A 23,093-nucleotide genomic window follows, 5' to 3' on the forward strand; every position below is an offset into this window, starting at 1 on the left:
TGTCTCTTGCTTTTCTGAATGGAGCACGACTCTTTCCGACTCAGGGAGGAGGGAATGAGGGGCACAGAGACAGGGGGCTCCCCTGACGTGAGGGACCATCTCATCACGCTCTTGCGAGTGTGCTGTTTCCGCTCCTTTAACCTGCGCATTTCTTAAAAACAGGAAATGACATTTTTAAATGCTTAACTTTCAGTAAGGATGTATCTGTACAATTCGGGGGCACATCCACGTGGGGCTTTTTTTGATGGTTCATTTATAAAAGAAAAAACCAGAACAGTGTTTATTAGCTCCCTCCTAAAGGCCAGGTTCCCCCGAGGGCCCTCCCTTTCCCCTGCGTGGTTTTTCTCAATGAGTTGTCACCACAGTTCTGTGACCAGGAGTGACTTTTCACTTTATAGATGAGGAAATTGTAGCTCAAAGCGCTGAAGCCACCCTGCCAGAGGGCACGCAGGCATAATGGAAGAGCCGGGACTCCACCGCACAACTTGGGCTGCAAGCCTGGGGGGCACTTAACTCCTCAGGACACTGCCTGGGGAACAGCCCTGTGTCAAGGGGCCTCGAGTCACGGGCACCTAGGGGAGCGCCCCTCGGACCCGGGCCGTCCCAGGGGTCAGTCAATGTCTCAGTGGTCCCCTCTCACTGCCCCCAGGGTGTGAGGCACCAAGCTCTATTGTGGGGCAAAACGAGGAGAAAGACAGCTGATTTAAAATAATTTTTTCCCAAGGCAATCTCTGTTCTAAAAACAGCAGCCAAGTCCAAACCATGAACTAAGAATTTCTGACTTCAGATGCCGAATTCCAGTTCCAGATAGACAACAGTTAAAATAAAGTTTCTTATTCTTGAAAGAGAATAAAGAGAAAAAGCTAAGAATTCTTTGAAAAGGTGACTCTTTTTGGGGGCCCACGTCGCACGGCTTGTGGGATCTTGGTTCCCCGACCAGGGGTTGAACCCGGGCCCTCAGCAGTGAGAGTGCAGAGTCCTAACCACCGGGCCGCCAGGGAATTCCCTGAAAAGGAAATTTTCAATATTCTTCAATACTGAAGAATCAGAACAATGTATGACAATGTATGTTTGCTATTATGGCATTCTTATTTTTTCCTAAACTAGTAAGGTAAAGCCAGCCTGTTCTCTAAATAAATTTCCACCCTATGTAATGACTTTCCTCTCATCAACACTATTCAAATTCGAGGCTCCTCTGTAGTGGTCCTCTAAACCGAGAACATTTTATTTATAACCATCACTCCATTGGCACTTACCCCACTGATAATACGGAAACCATTTTGTGGCGCGTTGCTGGGTCCTGAGTCCCAAGGAGCAGACATACCCTCTGCATCTTTGTCTACTCCAGGGCACAGAGCCATGCGCACCAGCTGTAGGAACATTTCCTGAACGATCACATGATTGAAAACCCACCTTCCCAAGCGTTCAGTACTTGGAAATGGCTACATTTTCAATATGGCTCGTTTTATTTTAGGGTTGTCATAGCTACCTGCTTGGTAACAAGTACCTAAGGTGTTTGTTAATAATAACTGATACTTGGGGTTATTCAATCAAAGTATTTCTAATCCTTTGGTCGGGCACCTGAAAATATGAAGATATACGTTAGGCTTCCCTGGTGGCGCAGTGGTTAAGAATCTGCCTGACAATGCAGGGGACACATGTTCAAGCCCTGGTCCGGGAAGATCCCACATGCCGCGGAGCAACTAAGCCCGTGCACCACAACTACTGAGCCCGCGCTCTAGAGCCCGCAAGCCATGACTAGTGAAGCCTGTGCGCCTAGAACCTGTGCTCTGCAACAAGAGAAGCCACTGCAATGAGGAACCCGTGCACCGCAACGAAGAGTAGCCCCCGCTCGCTGCAACTAGAGAAAGCACGCGCGCAGCAATGAAGACCCACGCAGCCAAAAACAAAATTAAATAAATAAAATTTTTTAAAAATAAAATATATGTTACAGTTAACACTCAAAAGTTGCAAACAACATATTTCAAATGCAGCCGCATTTCCAGTGTAAAAGGAGGGGGTGTCCATTCATCCGGGGGCGATTATTAATAGCACCCCATCTCTTTCGCATGAGTTTTTCCAGTTTGTACATGAAAGGGCACAGTCATCCTCAGGAGAGGGCTCCAGCTACCCAGACCTCAAGCCCTTATTTTTATGGGGGTGGATAAAGCCCTTGTTTACAGGATACAATGAACTAATAATTTGGGAGAGAGTAAACAAATATTTTGGGGTGTTCCGGCAATTTGCTGACGTGAGGACAATTTTCACCTATTTTTCCTATTTATTTACATCTTCATTTCACAATGTTGGTTCTGTTTAAATCTTTTCATTTTTAATTGTGGTAAAATATATGTAACGTAAAACTTACCACCTTAACCATTTTAAAGTATACAATTCAATAGTGTTAAGTACATTCACATTGTGCAACGAATTTCCAGAACTTGTTCATCTTGCAGAACTGAAACTCTGTGCCCCCAAACAGCTCCCCTCCCTCAGCCTCTGGCAGCCACCCTTCTGCTTTCTGTTTCTGTGATTCTGACTATTCTACATGCCTCATATAAGCGAACTAATACAGTATTTGTCTCTTTGTGAGTGGCTTACTTCACTCAGCATGACGTCTTCAAGCTCCCTCCATGCTGTGGTGTGACAGGACTTCCTTCCTTTTTAAAGGCTGAATAATATTCCGTCGTAGGGAGAGACCGCCTTGTGTTTATCCGTGATCTGTGAGGGACACTTGGGTTGCTCCTACCTTTTGGCTGTTGCAGACAATGCTGTGAACTTGGGTGTACAGATGGTGCGTCTAGACTCCGCTTTTATTTATTTTGGGTATATGCCCAGAAGTGGAATTGCTGGATCATGAGGTAGTTCTATTTTTAAGTTTCTGAGGAGCCTCCGTACTGTTTCCCACAGCAGCCGTACCATTTCACATTCCCACCAACAGCACGCCAGGGCTCCAATAGCTCTACCTCCTCGCCAACACTTGTTATTTTCTGCTTTATTCATTGTAGCCATCCTAACGGGTATGAGATCATAGCTTATTGTGGTTTTGATTAGCATCTCCCTAATGCTTAATGTTGAGCATCTTTTCACCTGCTTGCTGACCATCTGTATGTCTTCTTTAGAGAACTGTCTGTTCAAGTCCTTTGCGCATTATTCAGTGAGGTTGTTCTGTTGTTGTTTCTAGTTAAATCTTCTCTTTGCACTCAGTGAATCAAGTCCTCACTATGTCTTACCTTTTCTCTAATCAAAAGGTGCCCCAGGATACTCTCCTGCTTAGAATTACTTAGGAATAGAGAGAATGTTGCCTTGAAGTGGGGAAGTAGTTGGAAAGGCACGATCTTATAAACCTCAGATATCCATTGTTACTGGTGGTCCAGAAAAGTTTTGACATGTATGAAGTCTTTTGTAAAGAGATTATATAATTGTTATCGTTCTCATTCGCTTCAGTTCAACCACGTTTACAGAGCGCCTACTGCGAGGCATCCACTGTGCCATGGACACATTAGAGTTAACATAAAACACACACAACCTGTTTTAACTCCTTTGATCCAACGCCCACCAGCTAGACTCTGGGTCACTGTTTCTGGACATCTACATTCTGTTTTCAAAAAAAATAAATTTTATTTAATTTATTTTTATTTTTGGCTGAGTTGGGTCTTCGTTGCTGCACACAGGCTTTCTCTAGTTGCGGTGAGCAGGGACTACTCTTTGTTGCAGTGCGCGGGCTTCTCATTGCGGTGGCTTCTCTTGTTGCGGAGCACAGGCTCTAGGTGTGTGGGCTTCAGTAATTGTGGGTCGTGGGCTCTAGAGCGCAGGCTCAGTAGTTGTGGCACACGGGCTTAGTTGCTCTGCGGCAGGTGGGATCTTCCTGGACCAGGGCTCGAACCCGTGTCCCCTGCATTGGCAGGCGGATTCTTAACCATTGCACCACCAGGGAAGCCCTGGACACATATATTCTTGAATGAGGAGTTTAAAAGCCACGGATCTCTTCTGATCTTTCCTGCCTCTCTGTGTGAGGAAGCATACATCCTTTTTTTTTTTTTTTTAATATTTATTTATTTGGTTGTGTCAGGTCTCAGTTGTGGCTCGCAGGCTCCTTCGTTGAGACATGCGGGCTCCCTAGCTGTGGCATGAGAACTCTTAGTTGCGACATGCATGTGGGATCTAGTTCCCTGACCAGGGATTGAACCCAGGCCCCCTGCATGGGGAGCGTGGAGTCCCAACCACTGCGCCACCAGGGAAGTCCCAGGAAGCATACATCCTTAAGTAAGCCTCATCTTTGGGTTGGGCCTCACAATTTTCCCAGGCCCCACCCAGATGAAAAACACACCCTATCTAAAAAAACAGTGTCTTCAAAATTCTTGGTAAAGTTCTAGAGACTCTGTACACAGGGCTATCACCTCTGCTCTAAACAGAAGTTCAGAACTCATTCAGAAAAAAACTTCACCTCGGTCGCAAGCTGCTGAATCGTATACAAAGTCTCGACCTGGGCTCAAAATACACGTGGCTGTCCACGGGCCCCTCTACGTTGATACACATCTTCTCCAGACCACCAGTCTCTGGCCCATAATTCCCTCCACCTATTTTTGTGTCCTAAATCACAGCCTAAACTGAAACCCCCAAGAAGCCAGTGCACGTGAAACTATCCCTGTTCTCGGGGTTGCATTAGGAACAATGCGAAATGTCGGGCTGAGACAGGGCTCAGAGAGGCTCACGGTTTCCCAGAGGGTAACTGTTGAGAAGATCCCTGGAGATTATCCAGTCAATCTGCCCTAGTGAAACACAAGGAAACTGAGCCGCAGAAAGGGGAGACACTTCCTCCATGCCCCAGACTCAGCAGAGGGCTCACCTGATGCCACTCTGTTTCCCCACTAATGTGCATTTTCTAAGATACTTCTTGATGTTTATTCTCCTGTTTATTGAACGTGAACACAATCATATTGCTGAAAATCCTTGTCATATATGTTTGAATGCCTTACATAAAAGGTCCTGAATTAATACCACTCTAGAGTTAAACTCAAGAAAAAACTTCGCGAGAGCTAGGAGCAGGTGGTCAACTTCTCGAGAAAGTGCTTCCGGGCACATCTGAACTACTTTTCAGACTTGAGAGCGGCAGCGGCAGCGGATCTGGAGGAGGGGCACGGCTAACTAAGCCCCTCCTCTTCAGGTCAGCGCCCCCCACACCCGCCCCATTGGTGGTCTAGCACTTTGTTTTGCGACAAGGAGGATTAAGGTTTTGTGGATTAAGACCTTGATATCAACACAAACACATCTACATCCACAGAACAACAGGAAAAGTCACTTCACGTAGCGCGTTAGGTAAAAGTTTACGCGGCAGTGACTGAGACCAGTGTACGCCTAGATACGGCCCAGGAGAAGAGTGCCAACCCAGGTGCAGCGCAGAACTGAGACTCTCACTGCACAGCACATTTGGAATCTTCTAGACGACCAACACAACCCTACGTGATTCCAGGAGGGTTATAGAAATCTCTGGGCCTTACACCACGTGCATCGTGGCTGAAGGATTTTGCTTCTGCATTTCCTGATTTAGGAACAGGGGAGGTGGGCGGCAGTCTAACAAGGTACTACGCCTATTACCTATCTGTATGCATTTGGCTCGCTACTGGTCTCCTGGGCAAAAGAGAAGTGGCCAAAAGGGAACCTCATATACTGAACATGGAACCCAGTCAAAACCTCGTTCAGGTTCTCAAAGACTCCTTTTTTGATAGCTGAACCAGGCTGTCTTGCATCTTGTTGTGCGGATCCACAAATTCCTTCAAAACACAGAGGGTCATTTTCTGGCTCCAAAATTCTTGGTTTGAAGGTAATTAAAATGAATCTCTTTTGAAACCCTATTCTCTGAGTGGGCATTTAAGACCCAGGAGCCACGCTCTAGACTGGAGCATTCCATGGTTCCAGAGAACAGTTTGTAAACGAACAGACATTTGCTGGAGCATCTTAAACCAAGCCCAATCGTCACTCTGTTTTGTCAAAAGATAAAATTGTATCGGCACATACGAACACAGTGACTGTCGGCACAACTGGGCCCTTCATCGTCTAAGAGGCTGACAAGAAAAAAAGCGGTGGCGATAGGGTTGAGGTGAGGCTGCTCCCTCCGGGCGCGAGGCAGGCGGAGGCGACGCGGCGCAGCCCAGGGCTGCCGGCCGAGTGCGGAAGCGGAGGAAGTTGTGATGCATAAGGAGCCGAGGGAGCGCACTGGCGGCGGTGTCTGGAAACACCCGGAACATGCTAGAAGGAAGTGGTAATGGCTAGATCCAGAGTGCGCACTGGGGGGAGGCCGTGCTCGGCTAAGGGACGCGTGGGTAGTCCTGAGTTTCTCCCCAGTTCAGGGCACAAGACTGGAGAGAAAGGAACCGTGGGAAGCCGCCCACTGGGGTGGACCGAGGAGGTGGCAGCACAGACGCGCGGCGGGGCCCCGGGGACGGAGGCGGGGAGGAGAGCGGGGCGGTCACCGAGCAGCGGTCCGGGGAGGAGGGTCTTGCGGGAGGATAAAGGGAGCGGGCGGGAGGCTGGGCCAGGAGCGCGCGGGGAGGCCTCGGACCCGGCGGCGCGGAGCCTAGACGCGGGCCGGGCGTGGCCCGCAGCTCCCCGCGGTCGGTGGAGGCGGCGGAAGCGGTGGCGGCTGGCCCGGCCGGCGCCCCGACGGCGCGCACAGGGTTAACCCGCGGCGGGCCGGCGCTCGGTTTCCAGGACAACGCCGGCAGTTCCGGCGCGCAGGCTCGTACCATCGCGCGCGCGCGGGGGAGCGCGGGGGGCGGGGGCGCGGAGGCGCGGAGAGCAGCGGGTCCGGCCCGGACGCCCCCGGCGCGGCCGCCGCTCGCCCCGGGTCGGCTCCGCGCGCGCGCTCCGTGCCGGCCGGCGCTGCCCCGCGCGCGGACGCGGGGGCCGAGCGCGCGCCGGCCCGAAGTCCCCCCGCCGGGGCGGCCGAGTGCGGGCGGCCCGCTGGCAGCTTTGAAAAGCGGGCGAGGACAAAGGCGGCCGCAGCCTCCCGGCGCCCAGCCCGAGCGCGCAGCCCGGCCCGCGCGGCGCCGGAGGATGCGGCCGGGGGCGCGGCGGCGGCGGCGGCGGGGCGGCGCGGGCCGGGCGCGGCAGAGCTGAGCCCAGCAAGGGCCGGGCTGCGGGGGCGCCCGCCCGGGATGTGAGCGCCGAGCGCGCCGGGCGGGGAGGGCGGGCAGGGCGGCAGGAAGGACGCGCGGACGGGAGGAGGAGCGGCGCCGAGCCGGAAGGCGGGAGGCGCGTCCGTTGGGCCCGCGGCGCGGCCGGCCAGCCGCCTCGTCGCTCGGGCGGGAGCGGGGCCCGCGCCTCCTCCCCGACGCCGCGGGGAGGAAGATGGAGACGCACATCTCGTGCCTGTTCCCCGAGCTGCTGGCCATGATCTTCGGCTACCTGGACGTGCGCGACAAGGGGCGCGCGGCGCAGGTGTGCACGGCCTGGCGGGACGCCGCCTACCACAAGTCGGTGTGGCGGGGGGTGGAGGCCAAGCTGCACCTGCGCCGGGCCAACCCGTCGCTGTTCCCCAGCCTGCAGGCCCGGGGCATCCGCCGGGTGCAGATCCTGAGCCTGCGCCGCAGCCTCAGCTACGTGATCCAGGGCATGGCCAACATCGAGAGCCTCAACCTCAGCGGCTGCTACAACCTCACCGACAACGGACTGGGCCACGCGTTCGTTCAGGAGATCGGCTCGCTGCGCGCCCTCAACCTGAGCCTGTGCAAGCAGATCACTGACAGCAGCCTGGGCCGCATAGCCCAGTACCTCAAGGGCCTGGAGGTGCTGGAGCTGGGCGGCTGCAGCAACATCACCAACACCGGCCTCCTGCTCATCGCCTGGGGCCTGCAGCGCCTCAAGAGCCTTAATCTCCGCAGCTGCCGCCACCTCTCGGACGTGGGCATCGGGCACCTGGCCGGCATGACGCGCAGCGCGGCCGAGGGCTGCCTGGGCCTGGAGCAGCTCACGCTGCAGGACTGCCAGAAGCTCACGGATCTGTCTCTGAAGCACATCTCCCGGGGGCTGACGGGCCTGAGGCTCCTCAACCTCAGCTTCTGCGGAGGCATCTCGGACGCAGGCCTCCTGCACCTGTCGCACATGGGCAGCCTGCGCAGCCTTAACCTGCGCTCCTGCGACAACATCAGTGACACGGGCATCATGCATCTGGCCATGGGCAGCCTGCGCCTCTCGGGGCTGGATGTGTCCTTCTGTGACAAGGTGGGGGACCAGAGCCTGGCTTACATAGCGCAGGGGCTGGACGGCCTCAAGTCCCTGTCCCTCTGCTCCTGCCACATAAGCGACGATGGCATCAACCGCATGGTGCGGCAGATGCACGGGCTGCGCACACTCAACATCGGGCAGTGTGTACGCATCACGGACAAGGGCCTGGAGCTGATCGCCGAGCACCTGAGCCAGCTCACCGGCATCGACCTGTACGGCTGCACCCGCATCACCAAGCGCGGCCTGGAGCGCATCACGCAGCTGCCCTGCCTCAAGGTACTCAACCTGGGCCTCTGGCAGATGACGGACAGTGAGAAGGTCAGGTGAGGGCGGCAGCACCAACTCCCCCGGCCCCGCCCTGTTCGTCCTCCTGCCACCGCCGCGGCCCCCGCGCTCACTCAACACGCACACGTAGACCCAGAGCATTGCCGGGGACGCGGTGGGGGCGATGACGCGGAGCCCCAGTCTCGTCCTCCCCTCCCCACCCCGTTGCGTCCGGGGTCCCTCCGCCCCCACACCCCCTCTTTTTCCCCGAGGATGCGGAGGACTCGCCACCCACCAGCCACTCCTCCCAGCAGGGGTTTGGAGGACGGACTGAGCTACCGTATCCCCGCCGCGCTGCATTTGGAAACGGGGGTGGGGAGTGACCAGTCCTTTCAGCCCTGGGGAGTTGGGGAGAATGTCTGCCTTCACTTAAGCTTTCATTTGAATACTGTGATCTGGTTTTTATTTCGAAACGTATAAAAGCAAACCCAACTACAACGGCCTTTTCACCCTTCTTCCACTTCGTAACCAATCCCAGTCTCTCGTCATCAGTCCTTTGACAGTACTCTGCTACCCACGCTCATTTCATTTGTATTGTCTTTTTCATTTTTTTGAAGGAAGTTGACATCATGGTCTCTTTTTTTTTCTGCTGAGTATAGTCTATATATTATATATATATATAAATTATATATATATATGTGTGTGTGTATATATATATATACATATATATATATATGTGTGTGTGTGTGTGTGTGTGTGTGTCTGGCTACCTCGTTTTAGTTTACTTTTTTCTCTGAAGCCCTGGAATTCTACAAGAGAGATATTTTGAGACTGAAACATTTTTGTGCCTGGACTGGACAGATGCCCATCGGGTTCGTACATCTTTTTTGCTTTGGCTTCTTCCCAAACCCCATCCACCCCGTGTATCCCACTTCACATTCCGGCTCTGCTTTCCTTTTCCTCCTTGTCCACAGGGATTTGAGGGCCCAGCCGTGATCCTAAATCTTGACCTAATTTATAGCACAAACGTGTGGGAGACGCGAGAGTTGGACTGTTTCGTTTTTTGTTATTTTGTGTGTGTGTTTGAGATGCAGATTGTGTCTTGAAAATGATGATTATATATGCAGATTCTGCCCTGCCCTCCCCCTCTTGCAAGTTTCCCCACGAAAAGGTCACACAGTGAGGGTTCCTGTTGGGAGCGGAGGAGCTTCCAGAGCCCCCGGGGCTGAAATGTGAAGGGGAGGAGACTGAAATTCATGTCTTGTCTCTGTTCTGTTAATAAAACGGGAGTTTGTGGGTTTTTAAAAATTCTGTTTCTAAATGGAGGAGTAGATGCCTTTATTTTGATGGGGGTTGGGACTTGTGGCTTTAAAAAAAAAATCACTTCTGTGTAGGATGTACATTTTCGTTGGATTTTTTTGGTTGGTTTATTGTTTTTTAGAATCCTCCACAGCAACATGCGAGACCATGGAGTAAAAGAAACCCAGAGACCTTTATCAATTAATTGTACTGTTTGTGAATTTGTATAAATAATAACAAAGATCCTCTTAAAACGTTTATATTCTTACAGTAAAAGGTTAAACTGATATTTATATAATAAAAGAGGAAATATGAAGTATGTTTTTGAAAAAAAAAAAAAAACCAAAAACAAAAGCCTTGTATCTGTGCATTATTTTTAAGGCGGTGTGTGTTTGGGTCCAGGCCACGGTAGGAGGTGCTGTTTTGTGTCTCTGAAGTAAAAAGCATAAGATGCAGAGTTCCGTGCAGCCTGTGTGGTGTGAGCTCACGGTGAAAAATTCATCCTGTATGAGGTTCACCACTGACATCTACATGTTTTGTTGCTAGAAATGGGATTGGAATGGAGGTTTATATAACTTCTGGTTCTGAACTGTGCACAACATGGAAATTTAAAGAAACCGAACAAAATGAAACTTCTTCTTAAACCAGATTTGTAAGAGTCACAGCTTCACCAGGGTGGCCAGTTTTTCTCCACATGGACGTGAGATCTAGGGGTGATGTTCAAGAAATGCGTCCTGAGATGTGGAAGTGGGAAGAAAGATGGGTTTCTTGACCCTGAGCGGGTGTGGGGAGGCTGCGAGGGGGCGGGGAGGGCGCCAGGGCCATTGTTGGGAAAGTTAAGGGCGCTCAGTCATGCGGACTGCGGCTCAGTGCGAGCAGTGCGGCAGGGCGGGGGCTCGGGCCCCTCCTTAGCATTCCCCGCCAGCCCCGCCAGCGCCGCCGGGTTGGACACTTTCCTGGGGGCGGGGAGGCCGGCCTGGAGTTCTTGCACATTTGCATTTTAAGAAGGCGGCCACTCGAACCCCGGTGAGGGTTCTTAGACCGAATTGGGGCTGAATACCAACAATTCCAGCAAAGAGCTCCCTTTGGTAGACAATAACTAAATCATCTGACACCCTGTGGTTGGGCTGTGGAAACGGAAGTGTATAAATGCGCCAGCAGTGGGGTTTTTCATATTCTTGTTTCGCAGAGGTCTGTCTTACTTGTTTTTGAGGGTTTTTTTTTTTTTTTTTTTTACACTGATCCCAGGAAGAGCCGATAAGAATAGCACAAAACTTTCCTGGATCAACACCTCTTTCCAGGAAGAGAGCTAGAACCAGGTTTCTCTTGGGTAGGACTGTTTTGTAAAGTTTCCAGGCTTGCTGTACGGGCCTGTCACAAAAGCTGCATTGTTCCTTCTTGGAGAGCCACCACAAGTGGGTCTCATGGAGCCTGACACTAGATCCATCTTCCTTTTCTTTGGGGAAGGTGTGGATCTCTTTCTTCCCTCTTAGGTTACAGTGCTTACTGCCTGGAAAAAAAAAAAAAGTGTGAACCCTAGTAAGAAGAGACTCTGAATCAGGGTCAGCTTTCTGATTTAGCATTTGCCTCTACAGCACACGAAGCTTCCACAAGCTGTGAGTTCCTATTTTTCTTCTTCCAAGAGATCGTGTGGCTGTGCAGATTCAGTCAGTAAGAATCTGGGCACCTCCTACGTCTTAGGCTCTGTGCTCACCTCCTTCATTTAATACAGAAAGTAATCCTACCAGCTATAACTGGAAGGTTTTCTGTTTCTCTGCTTTGTCTTGGTTTTTAAATATAAGCTTGACTCAAGGCTGGTAAATTACTGTTTGGAAGTTAAGATCACGGGCCTGGTGTCCTCATCCTGAACTGGGCAGAGTTTAGAATGTATCTCAGTGTCTCGGGAAAGATGAGTAAACCTCCTTGCATCAGTCAGAGGTGACTGCTTACCCCTCATCCTTTTTTGACAGAAAGAAAGGAATCAGGGTTGAGAACCAACGATGTGCTCTGCCTGGTACTTGAAAATTTCTCCGAGTCCTCAAAGCAACTTGCTGAAAGGTACCCTCTTTTCCAGATGAGAATACTGCTCGCCTAAAGCCAGCCACTAAGTCCAGCCCCCTTCCACTCCACGAGGAGGATCAGCTACTGATCGCACCTTGGTTTCCAGGAAGGCGACCTCCCGGAAGCGAGTGGTGGCTGTCTGAACCCAGGATGGACAGGCTCGGGCCAAGGGCACCACCTGAAAGGGAGCAGAAGTGGAGTTGGCCTCACCACACCTACGGGAATGGAAGGAAATGCTTTTAAGGAATAGGAGCGCTAAGCACATGAGCGGATGTGTAATATGTGGGTGGCGCACAGGTTAAGAGGACTTCAGGGCAATTTTTAGAGTAACAGAAAAAACCTGGCTCAGGTATTTGCCAAAACTCCAGAACTGAAAAAACAAAACAGGAACTTAGCGTAAACTTCATCATCTAGAAGCAATAAACCTCAGCAGGAACTGTGTTGCTGGCAGTCAGGAAAGGGTTCCGCGTACTTGTCCGAGACTCATGGGGCAAAAGCCATGAAGCGTCTGCTGAAAAGATGATGTGTAAGTGAAGGGCGGGGTCGGCGGGGTTCAGACAGTGTCTGCAGCCTCCTCAAGACCACGACGGGCCTCTAGCTGAGAGCGCTGGGTGTTGCCGAATAATTCTCCCTGCCGTAGACGCCTGCCTGCCCAGTTCCTCCGTCCTGAGGCGGGGAGGGCCCACTTGATGTATCCCACCTTTGGCAGCAGTGACAAGGATGCTTGCCTAACTGACGGTACATCCTTAAACAGTTAAGAAAATTCAAACCGATCATTATTCTTTCATGATTGAAATCAGCAGCAAAGATCTGAAAAAGCCAATGTTCCTTTTACGGCAGTTTCTCTAACGGCAAGAGCCTTCTCTTAAACGGAGACACACGATACGTAAATGGAAGCGTGGCTTAGCCCCCAAATCCACGTGCTTTCCCACAGTGGTTATTAGATGCTGATCTTGCAATATAAGTAAAACCCTTCCCTTCCGACTTAGAGAATCTGAACTCAAGTTTTCAAAGGGGAGAGGGGAGTGGCCCCCAGGGACCACTGTGTTTCCAAAGGATAAGACCCCCTTATTAAGAGATCAGATTTGTAAAACAAAACCAAGACCTCATGCAGCTTCTGACAACCGTTCCTCTGCTCCCAGGGCTCTGCTGCGGCCAGGGGGCCAGTGAGTCAACCCGTGGTTGCCCCCTCTGCTGCCCTTCCCCCTCTGCATCACCCCCTTTTAAAAGTTAATTCTGCCCCTTTAATAGAGGGCAAGACCTAAATTGTGTGCCACCGTGACCCCTGAGGAGTCAGGGGCGAGGCTTTTGGTGAAATCATGTGGGTCCTGGGCAAAGCTGCATTGAATCCCGAGCCAGTGCCCAGGCCACACCTCTGTCTCGTCTTGTCAAGGTGCTTTGCTCAAATGGTACGGAGCAAGTTAAGTTTTTTGAAAAGTGAATGTTGTCAGACAGAGGAGACCTCATATTTGGATCCGTGCCAACTATTAAGACGTTAGAACGTCTCCAAGGTGAGTGCACAGCTGGGCAAAGAGCGAACACTCAGGTCTCGGATAGAAGAGGGGCATTTCCAGACATCTGTACCTGTAAATGTCCACAACTGATCAGTTTCAGCCTTTTCCTCTGTCGCAGGGGTGGCTCTGATGTGGCCTGGTGGAGCTGCCGGTACCACCTGGAGCGCTGGGTACCGTGGACAAAGCCGCTCCTCCCGTTCAGGGCAAGAGGAAGTCGGCACGAGAGCAGAAGTGATGGCACGAGACGGGGTACGCTGACATCCCCCCCAAACAAAACAATCCAAGTGGAATTCCTCCATCTCCTGTTTGTTAACCCAAGAAAGTGCACATATTTTCTTAAAAGAAGACTTAAGTTTTTTATTATCTCATCACTCTTCCACTTTGTGTAAAGGACAAATGCCCCATGTCCTGTGCGTTCGCTTTCATCTGTGAGAGTGGACAGCATCCCGGTCACACAGGCGGGATGTGGGTGCGGCCCGCGGACGCACGGAGTCTCGACCGTGTTTGGCTTCCCTGTCTCCGGATTTGTGTTTCCCCAAAGCTGGTGGATGCTGGACATTTAATTTTATAAACGGGGAAAGAGGCTTGACGAGGGTGAAAGACTGTGCCCAGTGACCACCCCAGACTTTACCCATCACCGGGGAGGCCGGTCCCCAGCAGGAGGGAGCGGGGGGTCCTTCCCTGAGCTGTTGTCAAGCAACACCCGACCCCCTGCTTCTGAAGAGAGCTGAGCTACAGCACATTATTTTCATCTGGAGTAAACGCCCCGAATGCTGAAAGTTATTATTTAATACGCATTACTTATGCAAACTCAGACGTGTACGTTACTCATGCAAACTCCTTTTTCAAGGAGCCGGAAAGCTAGTGCGAGGAGTTGGTAAACGGGCTTAGGGTACCGGGTGGCCCGAGTATGAGTGAGGGTCCAGTCGGTCCCCTGTCGTCCTCAAGCACGTGGGCCAGCTCTCCAGCACTGCTCCGTCATGGACGGTGACAAACAGACGACACAAAGGCCTCCATGCTGAGAAGTCACAGCTCCACACGCCCGGGGCCGCCTGTCACAAAGGAGAACTGAGCTGTGAGAGCACGAGGTGTTTTCTCATCACTCAAGGATAAAACGTCCTGACTTTACAGATGTTTTACCTACAAATCCCTCCTGTCCCGAAAGAGTAAAAGGGTCTAGTCCAGTGTGTTCACATCAGCACCGCTTCTGTTCCCTGCTCTCCGGGGGATGTAACCCGCCCTCCAGAGGCTCAGGCCTGCTCATGGTACCAGCAGTGACCCCCTGCCGGATCAGGGCCAGAGCGACAGGAGCGGCACAGACACAGCGGGGAAAGAGCCCAGTCCAGATTCACTTCTCATAAATGGTGTGGAATTACTCCACATGGTTTGGAAAGCACTGTTTTCCTCATCTAAAAAGATGATGCAAATATTTACTACAAATGTTTGTTTGTAATAGTGTTTTTCCTTAGGAAAGGTTTACCCCAAACTGGCATTTTTATGCTCACGCTTGTGTACGTTTGTGTAGGAATAGCTACCGGCTTCCATTCTGCTTTTTGAGACGTGGCCTCTAGATAGAGAGGAACCCCCCAAACTAGTCCTCACGTTCCTTAGAATCTTCGGTAAAATCCCCGAGGCCAGAACTGGTCAGATGGGTGAGATAAGGGAGAACTGCAACAGTTAAACCCCTCAAATTCTTAGCCTTCTTAGATGGGAGATACACTAACCAGGGCCTTCCATTTTTACCTCAGTGTTTTAAACCTTAGCTTCCTAGCTTCAAAGCCCACTGCTATGAACTACCAAAAAGAAAAAAGGCCAGTAGGTGTGCCTTGAGCAAACTATATGAAAATACAGCATTAAAGTGACAGCTTCGAGCTCTTCTAGTTCATTTCGAATGCACAAAGTTTAACGTCTTTCAGGGATCTACGGTACGGCCAGGTTCTGTGGCCTGAACGTTGTCGAGCTCCCAGCGCAGCTTCCTGACATAGCAGGCAGAGAAGCTCTTCGGGTTTTCTGAGCCAGGACTGGATAGACGACTGGCCTTCCCAGCCTCCCTGACGTCCAGACGCCTGGCCATTGTGCTCGGAGTCAAAGGGCGACAGGACAGTGACCCATAGCAAGACAGCTGGCCTATCTTCTCCCCCACACGCAAGGGTCTAATGCTCAAGGGCATCACAGGAGGACCCGCGGAAATTCACTCCAGTAAAGCAGGGCACAGGGTTTCGCAGTGACAGCCTCACCCCTGCTTGCGTCGGAAGCTAAACTGCATCTCTGTAAGTTAGGAGACAGGTCGCACGGCACCTCGTGAAAGGCAGGGGTGGAAAGTCAGTCTTGCCTCTTGCTGCGTTGTTCCTCGACCTCCCCATCCCCCGCAAACCCTCTTCCACCTTCTCCCACCCATTCACCCTCCCCGCGGGGATGCAGCCCTGCGTCGTGGCCACACCAGTGTCAGAGGCGGGCGTCTGACCTCGTGCTTTCCTTTACCCCAAGTGCACTAAGACGATTTTAGGATCCACTGTGGGGCAGAAAAGTAAAGTACGGTTCATGCAAAACTCCACGTATGTTTTCCACGTGGAAAGACGGACTGTCTTTATCCACGGCGCCTGCTAGCCCCGAGACCCGTCAGCAGGTGGCAGCATTGCCTGTGAGCCGGATGCCCTCCGGCAGGTGCCCCCGGTCGCCTCCCCACAAAGACCTTCCCGGTGTGAGTGAGAGCTGGCGAGACAACCTCATGTCGCCAAGAAGATGAAATGGAATTTTTAGGTATTGGTGGAGTCAGGGACGCCGGTGCTGGGCACTCGGTTTGGGAGCAGGTATCAGATGCGCCTTCGGGACGGTTCCCTGATGTAGCTGGCGGGAATCAAACATCAACTCCTAACTTTTCTTTAAGACCATCTCATACAGATCCTGTTAGATTGCCGTATTCGGGGAGTTTGGGAGAACAACTTGGGGAAAAGTTTACACTCATACGTGGAAACATCCATTCTAACAGGAGGAGCAAAAGTGCTGCCTTTATTCACACACACACACACACACACAAATATTAAAAAATGTTAGGAGTATCAATTTCTAGTTTCTATTATCAACATGAGGATCTTCTGAAGGAGCCCACGAAAGTGAGAATGATTAAGAGCCCTGATACAGCAGTGAGGTTGCTCACATACCTAAACTCCTCCCCTGGAAAACAGACATTAGGAACAGGAAGCAGAAATGAAGGAGAAAGAACTTCTGAGCCAACCTGGCCAGATTCCGTAAAACGCCACAACGAGGGACAGGCTGGGGTCTCCCGCCGTCTTGGCCCCGACCGTCTGGCCTCGGGGCATGAAAGCAAGGATCTGAAGGGCAGGTGCAGATGTGGAATCAAAGTGTGGAAGGTGGAGGTGGCCGTGTCCCGCGGCTGCACCTGCCACGCCGTGCCATCCCAATGAGGCTCGCCACCAGCACGGTGACGCAAAGGCCATTTTTGGTTAGAAAATGGGAGAAGGGAAAGGAGAAGCTTCTGGAACTCAGGGCCCAGGCACGAAGCTGATCACTGCTCCTGCCAGCAACCAAGAAGGTCGTAGGAAACCAGAAAACCTCCCGGCAGCTCCGTGGACTCTCAGGCTGTGTGTCAGTGACACACAGAACGAATACAGATTCAGGGAAACAACCCGGATAAAGAAAACAGGTGGCCGGGGAGAGAAAAGAGGACACGGAGGGGACACAGAGACCAGGTGAGGTGAGTGCAGGGGAGGCCAACGGCCAGCATGCCCAGCCTGGACCCCAGGAGGAGCTGGGAGGGGTGCTCGGGGCCAACATCTCCGGGAGCGGCGTTCCTGGGCTGCTCGTGTTTTCAGGAAGACAGTCCTTCTTCCTCTGGTTGTGTGACTCGGACACGAGACAAAAATTCCGACTGCTAGGTCCCCGGGCTGGCCTGAGGAGCTGGCAGTAGGGTGTTGGGCCCCCGGTAAGGTGACGGGTCCCACTCCCAGAGTGTGGCTGTTACTGCCCAGCCTTCTGGCCGTCACCGTCAGGACAAAGGTTCTGTGCTACCCACTCTCCCCATCCCGCAGAGAAAATCACCCAGAACAACAGCATCCCAGGGCTGTCATGTAACACCTCCTGTGTCGTGAGGCTCCCTGGCCTGGACTCTGTCTCTCGATCCCCAGGAGTCGGGCCTCTTCACCCTGTCCTGGCCAGCACTCGAGTCACCCCACGGAGACAGCTGCTGTTTTAGGTCATGTCCCCAGCCCCAGCCCCAGCGGCCCCGACACAGTAAGCAAAGCCAGGCGGCCAGCACCGCACGTGCACACACCCCTCACCTTCCTCTGTCCGCTCCGTCCTCCCCACAATACAGGGGCCACGTGGCCATCACTGGCCCTCTGAAGTGGTCCGGCCGGGCCACCCGGTCCCTGAGTCAATGGAGACCACGACGGACGTGCAGGCTGGCCTGCGGTGGGAGCCAGGCACGCGGTGGGCACGACCTGGAGCAGACAGGCCCCTCCGTGCAGGCCCCAAGCCCCTGACCCGGCGCCTTCTGCCTGATGCCCGGAGGGAAAGCCCCACGAGCACCCCACGCCTGGGGGTCTCCGCGCCCTCGGCCGCTCCTGCCTCTGCACCTGTCGTGAACTCGCGGGGCCGCCGACACCTTCCCGCCTCCCGGAGCCCAGACAGGCTGGCTGGGGCTAATCCGCCCGCCGCGCAGCTCAGCAGCTCCGCTCCCCTAAGCCCCTGATAACGGTTTTACTAAAATCCTCTTTTGATGGAAAAAAATCCCAGCTGGACATTTCAGGCCCGGCACAATGTACAGGCCTGCGGGTCCCTTTCCCACCTCACAAAGGCCTCTAATCAAGCGGAAAATGTGCTGGAGGCCAGAGGTTGGGTCTGCAATTATTTTTTAAGGGATTACGGAGAAGAATAGAGGCAACGAGGCCCTCCCCCGCTTTGTTTTCCATTTGGTCCTGCTCGACATGCTTGGGGCTGGGGGAAGCCACCCAGATCTCCGCACACCAGGCCTCACCTCTCCCTGCCCCGTGGAAGGGTGGCATCTTTGAACACCATCACTTCAGGAAGACTGAGAGAGTCTGGAAGCAACACGCAGGCCCTATTCTGACCCCGTTTAAGCCCCTATTTATAAAACCACTATGGAGCGGGCCCCCGTGTGTGGGGAGAGCCCTCATTCATTAACCTCTGACCCCGCTCTGCATGCAGAGGGGAGGGTCCATACGCTGCTGGGAGTGGGAGCATTCACCGGGGCTTCCCAGGCTTCGGAGGGCAAGAGGTCGTGTTCCCAATGTCGCCAGATCCCCTCCTCCTTATTTATATACATTGACCCTTCCCCTCACACTGAGCAAATATCCAGGAAACTCCTAAGGCAAAGCATGGATGAAAATACAAGACACCAACCATTTTCATCCGCCTATCTGGAATCGTTTAAAAATGCACACTGCAGAAGGGAGTTTGTCTTCCCCGTACATTGGGAAGGACCTTCTCTGATGTCATTCGTACAGGAACGTTCATTAAAGATCAACTGATAAAAGGTGAACATCTCAGGTTGGCGCTCTGTTCTCATCCTTCTATTTCAGCCAGGAGAAGCGGCTCATCCTTCTAAACCAGCTGGTTAGTGATGTGTACAGATCCCCAGTAAAAAGGACATGATCACAAATTCCTAAACTCGTTCTGGGATGATCCAGGATTAGGCTGCTTGGCTCTGAAAGTCAGAGGTCAGCGTATATTTCAAAATAAATACCAGGCTGAGTGAGAATTTTCAGGTCCTTTCTTCAAAGTCCCTAAAATAAAAGCAACTACCAAAGGCAAAACAATACCTCCGGCCTGTTTTCGTCAGTATTTATGACTTACTGACATGTTTTGCCTCATTGATTTTGCAGTTCTGTCTCAGAAGGACCCTAAACGATCAAGAAGTAGATGGAGAGAAACACAATTCTTACGTTTAATATCTTACACGAAACACGATGCAGATAGCATACTAGTATTTCATGTTGGCCTTCATAGTTCCTTTGGTGGGTGTTACAGGAGGAGGGGACCACATAGTTCCCCTAAAGAAAGCAAGTCAGGGTGGACCCTGTGGGGTCCTCTCCCCAAATCGTGACAAACACGTTTGCTGAATCACTTCTGCTGGTTTTCAAAGCGTGACGGCTTTCTCCAGGAATGAGTAACCTTCACCCTGCTGTAGAAGATGAGCTTCTCTGGAAAGGTGAAGTGATAACATTTAAGGGCATCGCAGGAGACAGTGGACCATCTCGAAAGTAGAGCCCGAGGGGGCCTGGCTCCTGAAATAAGGGCAACGCGTGAGATAAGCCTGCCTTACAGGGGAGGGGTCCCAAAGCCTCCTCTCCCAATATACTTCCCGAGTCACCCACCACTCAGAATGCTGGCTTACCTCTGTCCTGGGCTTACCACCATTATTTTGTATTCGTCGTTATTCTTATACTTCTCCATCCTTTTAACATACTCTGTTGAACAGAATATCAGTTGTTTTCAAAGCCTCTCTTTTTACCAAAACCAGTTTGGGGGAGAGTAAAATAGCAATTTGGAAACAATAATCTGATAAAATACGGACAGCAACACATCTCAGATTTCTCAGGGCAGATGAAACTTTTAGTACTTTGGAATGTAAACCTCTTTCAGACTCTCACTAGATCACAAAGGTTTCTAAAAATCAACTTAAGACCAGCTCTCTTAATTTTCCATTCAAAATACAAGATGAACATACTTAGAATTAAGAAGTACAAAATATGGGCTTTCAAATTAACGAGAAAGTTTTGTTCAAGGTCTAAAGAGAAAAGGAAATGATATCTTGAGGTTGAAATGTTATCAGTCCAGGAATGAACAGTCTTCATCCTGCTTTAGGAGAAGATGAACTTCTTCTCCTAAAGGTGAAGTGATACATTCAAGGGCATCACAGGAGAGACAGTGGACCGTCTCTGTCCCGAAGAAGATAGGAAACACTGCTTCTCCGGATCACACTGGGTGGGGAACTACAGGAGAAGCGGAGCCTCATTTCTCCACAGTATTTTCTTCAGCTCTTCCTCTCCTGCTCTTGATAAACCAGGCGACATCTCACTCCTGCCCCAACTGTCTCTGTGCAGTTGCTTCATATTTCTGAAATTCTGCTGTTCACTCATTTTCCATCGTTACGGGCGCACTCATATTCCGACTCATCTGATTCTCTAAACCACCATCTCCATGCCTAACAATCTCCATCCAGCATCCGCAGGCCCTGCGGGGACCACCGCATTCCTGACTCTGAGGCCCTGGGCTTCCCTGCCCTGCCCTGCCCTACAAGGCTGTCCCCAGCACCTCCCAACAGCCACGGAGCTTCCCAGAAACATCCAGACTGTGGTGGCCAGAGAGTGACGGCTGCCATCCTGCAGCTGACCGGCAGTCTCTACACCGCGGCTTTTAAATATTATTATTACTACAATATGCCTGCCTAGTTAAGGCTGTTCTTAAAAGTGATACATAAATCTTTATTTCAAAAATCTGTGGACTTCCCTGGTGGTCCGGTGGTTAAGAGTCCACACTCCCAAGGCAGGGGGCCCAGGTTCGATCCCTGGTCGGGGAACTGGATCCCGCACACCCCAACGAAGATCCCGCACACCGCAACTAAGGCCCAGTGCAGCCAAATGAATAAATATTTTTTTAAAAAAGACCCAAAATTCTGTATTTAAAAAAATCACCCAGAAGAGAAAACTCTGGATGTGGCCAAAAGCTGCCTTTCGGTCCTCACGTGATGCCGCTCCCCTCCCGAGGGGCCCCGTGACGGTGGACCGCGTCCTTCAGGACCCAACTCCAGCTTTCAGAGTTGACAAGACTGGTGAGGTGACAGATGCCCCCAATTTGGGGCTGATGATCTTATGTTTGATCTGTATAAGATCTTGAAATTAACCATCTGTCAGCACGCGTTAGGCCCCCAGAGGGTCCACGGTAATCGGGCAACTGAGGCTACTTCCCCCTGGGTCACCAGCTTCAGAACCTCTTCCAGGTCCTCCCTGGGACGATGATGAGTTTATCTACGTGGTGCTGACAGTCACGCGGAAGGGCTGATAGTGCTTGAGCCCGGCTTTATCAGTTATGGAGCTAAAACCGCTTTAAGAGCCTATAAAAACGCGGACAAGTATTCCTTCTGACCAACCCATACGACGGTGGGTTCACATCACAGGAGCCTGCCGGTTTATTTGGATTAATTCCTAACTAATAGTTTAAATGCTCGAGTTTATGAATGAGTTTTTTTTTTTTTGCAGTACGCGGGCCTTTCCCTGCTGTGGCCTCTCCCGTTGCGGAGCACAGGCTCTGGACGCGCAGGCTCAGCGGCCATGGCTCACGGGCCCAGCTGCTCCGCGGCATGTGGGATCTTCCCGGACCGGGGCACGAACCCGTGTCCCCTGTGTCGGCAGGCGGACTCTCAACCACTGCACCACCAGGGAAGCCCCTATGAATGATGTTTTAAAAATACAAATTAGTGTGGGCTCAAGGCTATCTTTCGCTTGGTAAATGTTTTATTTGGCAGTGATCGTGGCAGAGGCCCTTCTCGCGCTTCCTTGCAGACCCCCTTCTCGGTGCCCAGAGGAGTGTCTCCTGTGTGTTTCAGGGGGAAACACAGTGGGGGGTCCTGCTTCCCAGAGTGCTCGGTGCAGGAGGCCGGGCTGCGGCCCAGGAGGCGGAGCTGAGGTTCACGCCATCCAAGGCCAAGTTCCCTCCAGCCCAGGCCCCTGGCTCGGGTCAGCCAGGTCGGCCTGGACTTTGTCAGTGACGCACAGGCTAAACAGCCTCGAGGGAGGCCCGGCCGGCCCAGGCCCCTGGCGTCCAGGATGCTTTGAGTTGTCCCTGCATCCTCTCCGGTCACTCTGTTCTATTAGAGGGAGGCCAGGCCGGCCCAGGCCCCTGGCGTCCAGGATGCTTTGAGTTGTCCCTGCATCCTCTCCGGTCACTCTGTTCTATTAGAGAAAGGGTTTGTGAGAAGGAAAGGAGTGATTTAAGGGTTCCTCCTGCCCTTCGAAGCCTGTGAAATGTAGACAGAAACCCCGCTGGGCTGTGTGGGGGGCACACCTCTGCAGGCATCTCCGGGTAGACACGAGCCCAGGGCACAGGCCCCGGGTTGGGGGCTCCCCTGCAGCCGGGACCCCGTTGCCCCAAGATCCCACAGAGGGAGAATGTTGGGGGCTTGACCCCAGCGTGAGTCCCAGGACCCAAGACGCCGCCCTCAGGGTGGCACCTGCCCTCATCCTCCCTCCGCGAGTGTGAAAACCCAGCACACGCTCCGCTCACCGTGGCTCCCGGGAGGCTGCCAGGCACCTCCGTGGGCTCCCAGGACCGTCAGCTCCGATGCAGACACAGCTGGACAGAAGCCAACAGCAGCTCCGGGGGCAAGGACCCCGGTGCTGGGGGTGGAGAGGGTCCACCGGACCCCAGAGCATCCTGCGTGAGCTTCACACGTGGGCTTCTGGGGCGAGCGGGAGCTGGGAGACCAACAAGGAGGAGGACGTGGTCCCAGGGCCACTGTCAGTGTTTATTTAAAGTGCCTTTAACCCCAGTCCTGCACAAAGACCTGTGCTCATGGCTGGAATACTCAGGGCCAGAGACAGGTAGGTAGGTAGGTAGGTACCTACTAGGTAGATAGTCTGTCTAGCCTGACTTTCCTTTTGTTCAGCTTTTAATCAGCATCTCCTGAGAAACTGAACTACTTCTATCTCAAGTGGAAGCAACGGACCCCAGTGAGCGAAGGAGGAAAAA

At 52.4% G+C, this 23,093-nt stretch overlaps 3 protein-coding genes across 3 annotated transcripts in view; 2 read left to right on the top strand and 1 right to left on the bottom strand.

The window, feature by feature from the left end:
* The window catches only part of WNT5B (Wnt family member 5B), an 88,464-nt gene that overhangs the window by 35,296 nt on the left and 30,075 nt on the right, over window positions 1-23,093 (bottom strand). The window lies entirely within an intron of this gene.
* LOC138414212 (spidroin-2-like) lies at window positions 6,266-7,163 on the top strand. The gene is made up of 2 exons (XM_069541222.1): window positions 6,266-6,448; window positions 6,606-7,163. Exons 1-2 carry the CDS (start codon window positions 6,266-6,268, stop codon window positions 7,161-7,163), a joined length of 741 nt encoding a protein of 246 aa, XP_069397323.1.
* Window positions 6,977-10,137, top strand: FBXL14 (F-box and leucine rich repeat protein 14). Its single transcript, XM_060024057.1, has one exon. It carries the CDS (start codon window positions 7,351-7,353, stop codon window positions 8,551-8,553), a length of 1,203 nt encoding a protein of 400 aa, XP_059880040.1. The 5' UTR covers window positions 6,977-7,350; the 3' UTR covers window positions 8,554-10,137.

Source organism: Delphinus delphis, chromosome 11 (assembly GCF_949987515.2).
Source record: "Delphinus delphis chromosome 11, mDelDel1.2, whole genome shotgun sequence".
Lineage (NCBI taxonomy): Eukaryota > Metazoa > Chordata > Mammalia > Artiodactyla > Delphinidae > Delphinus > Delphinus delphis.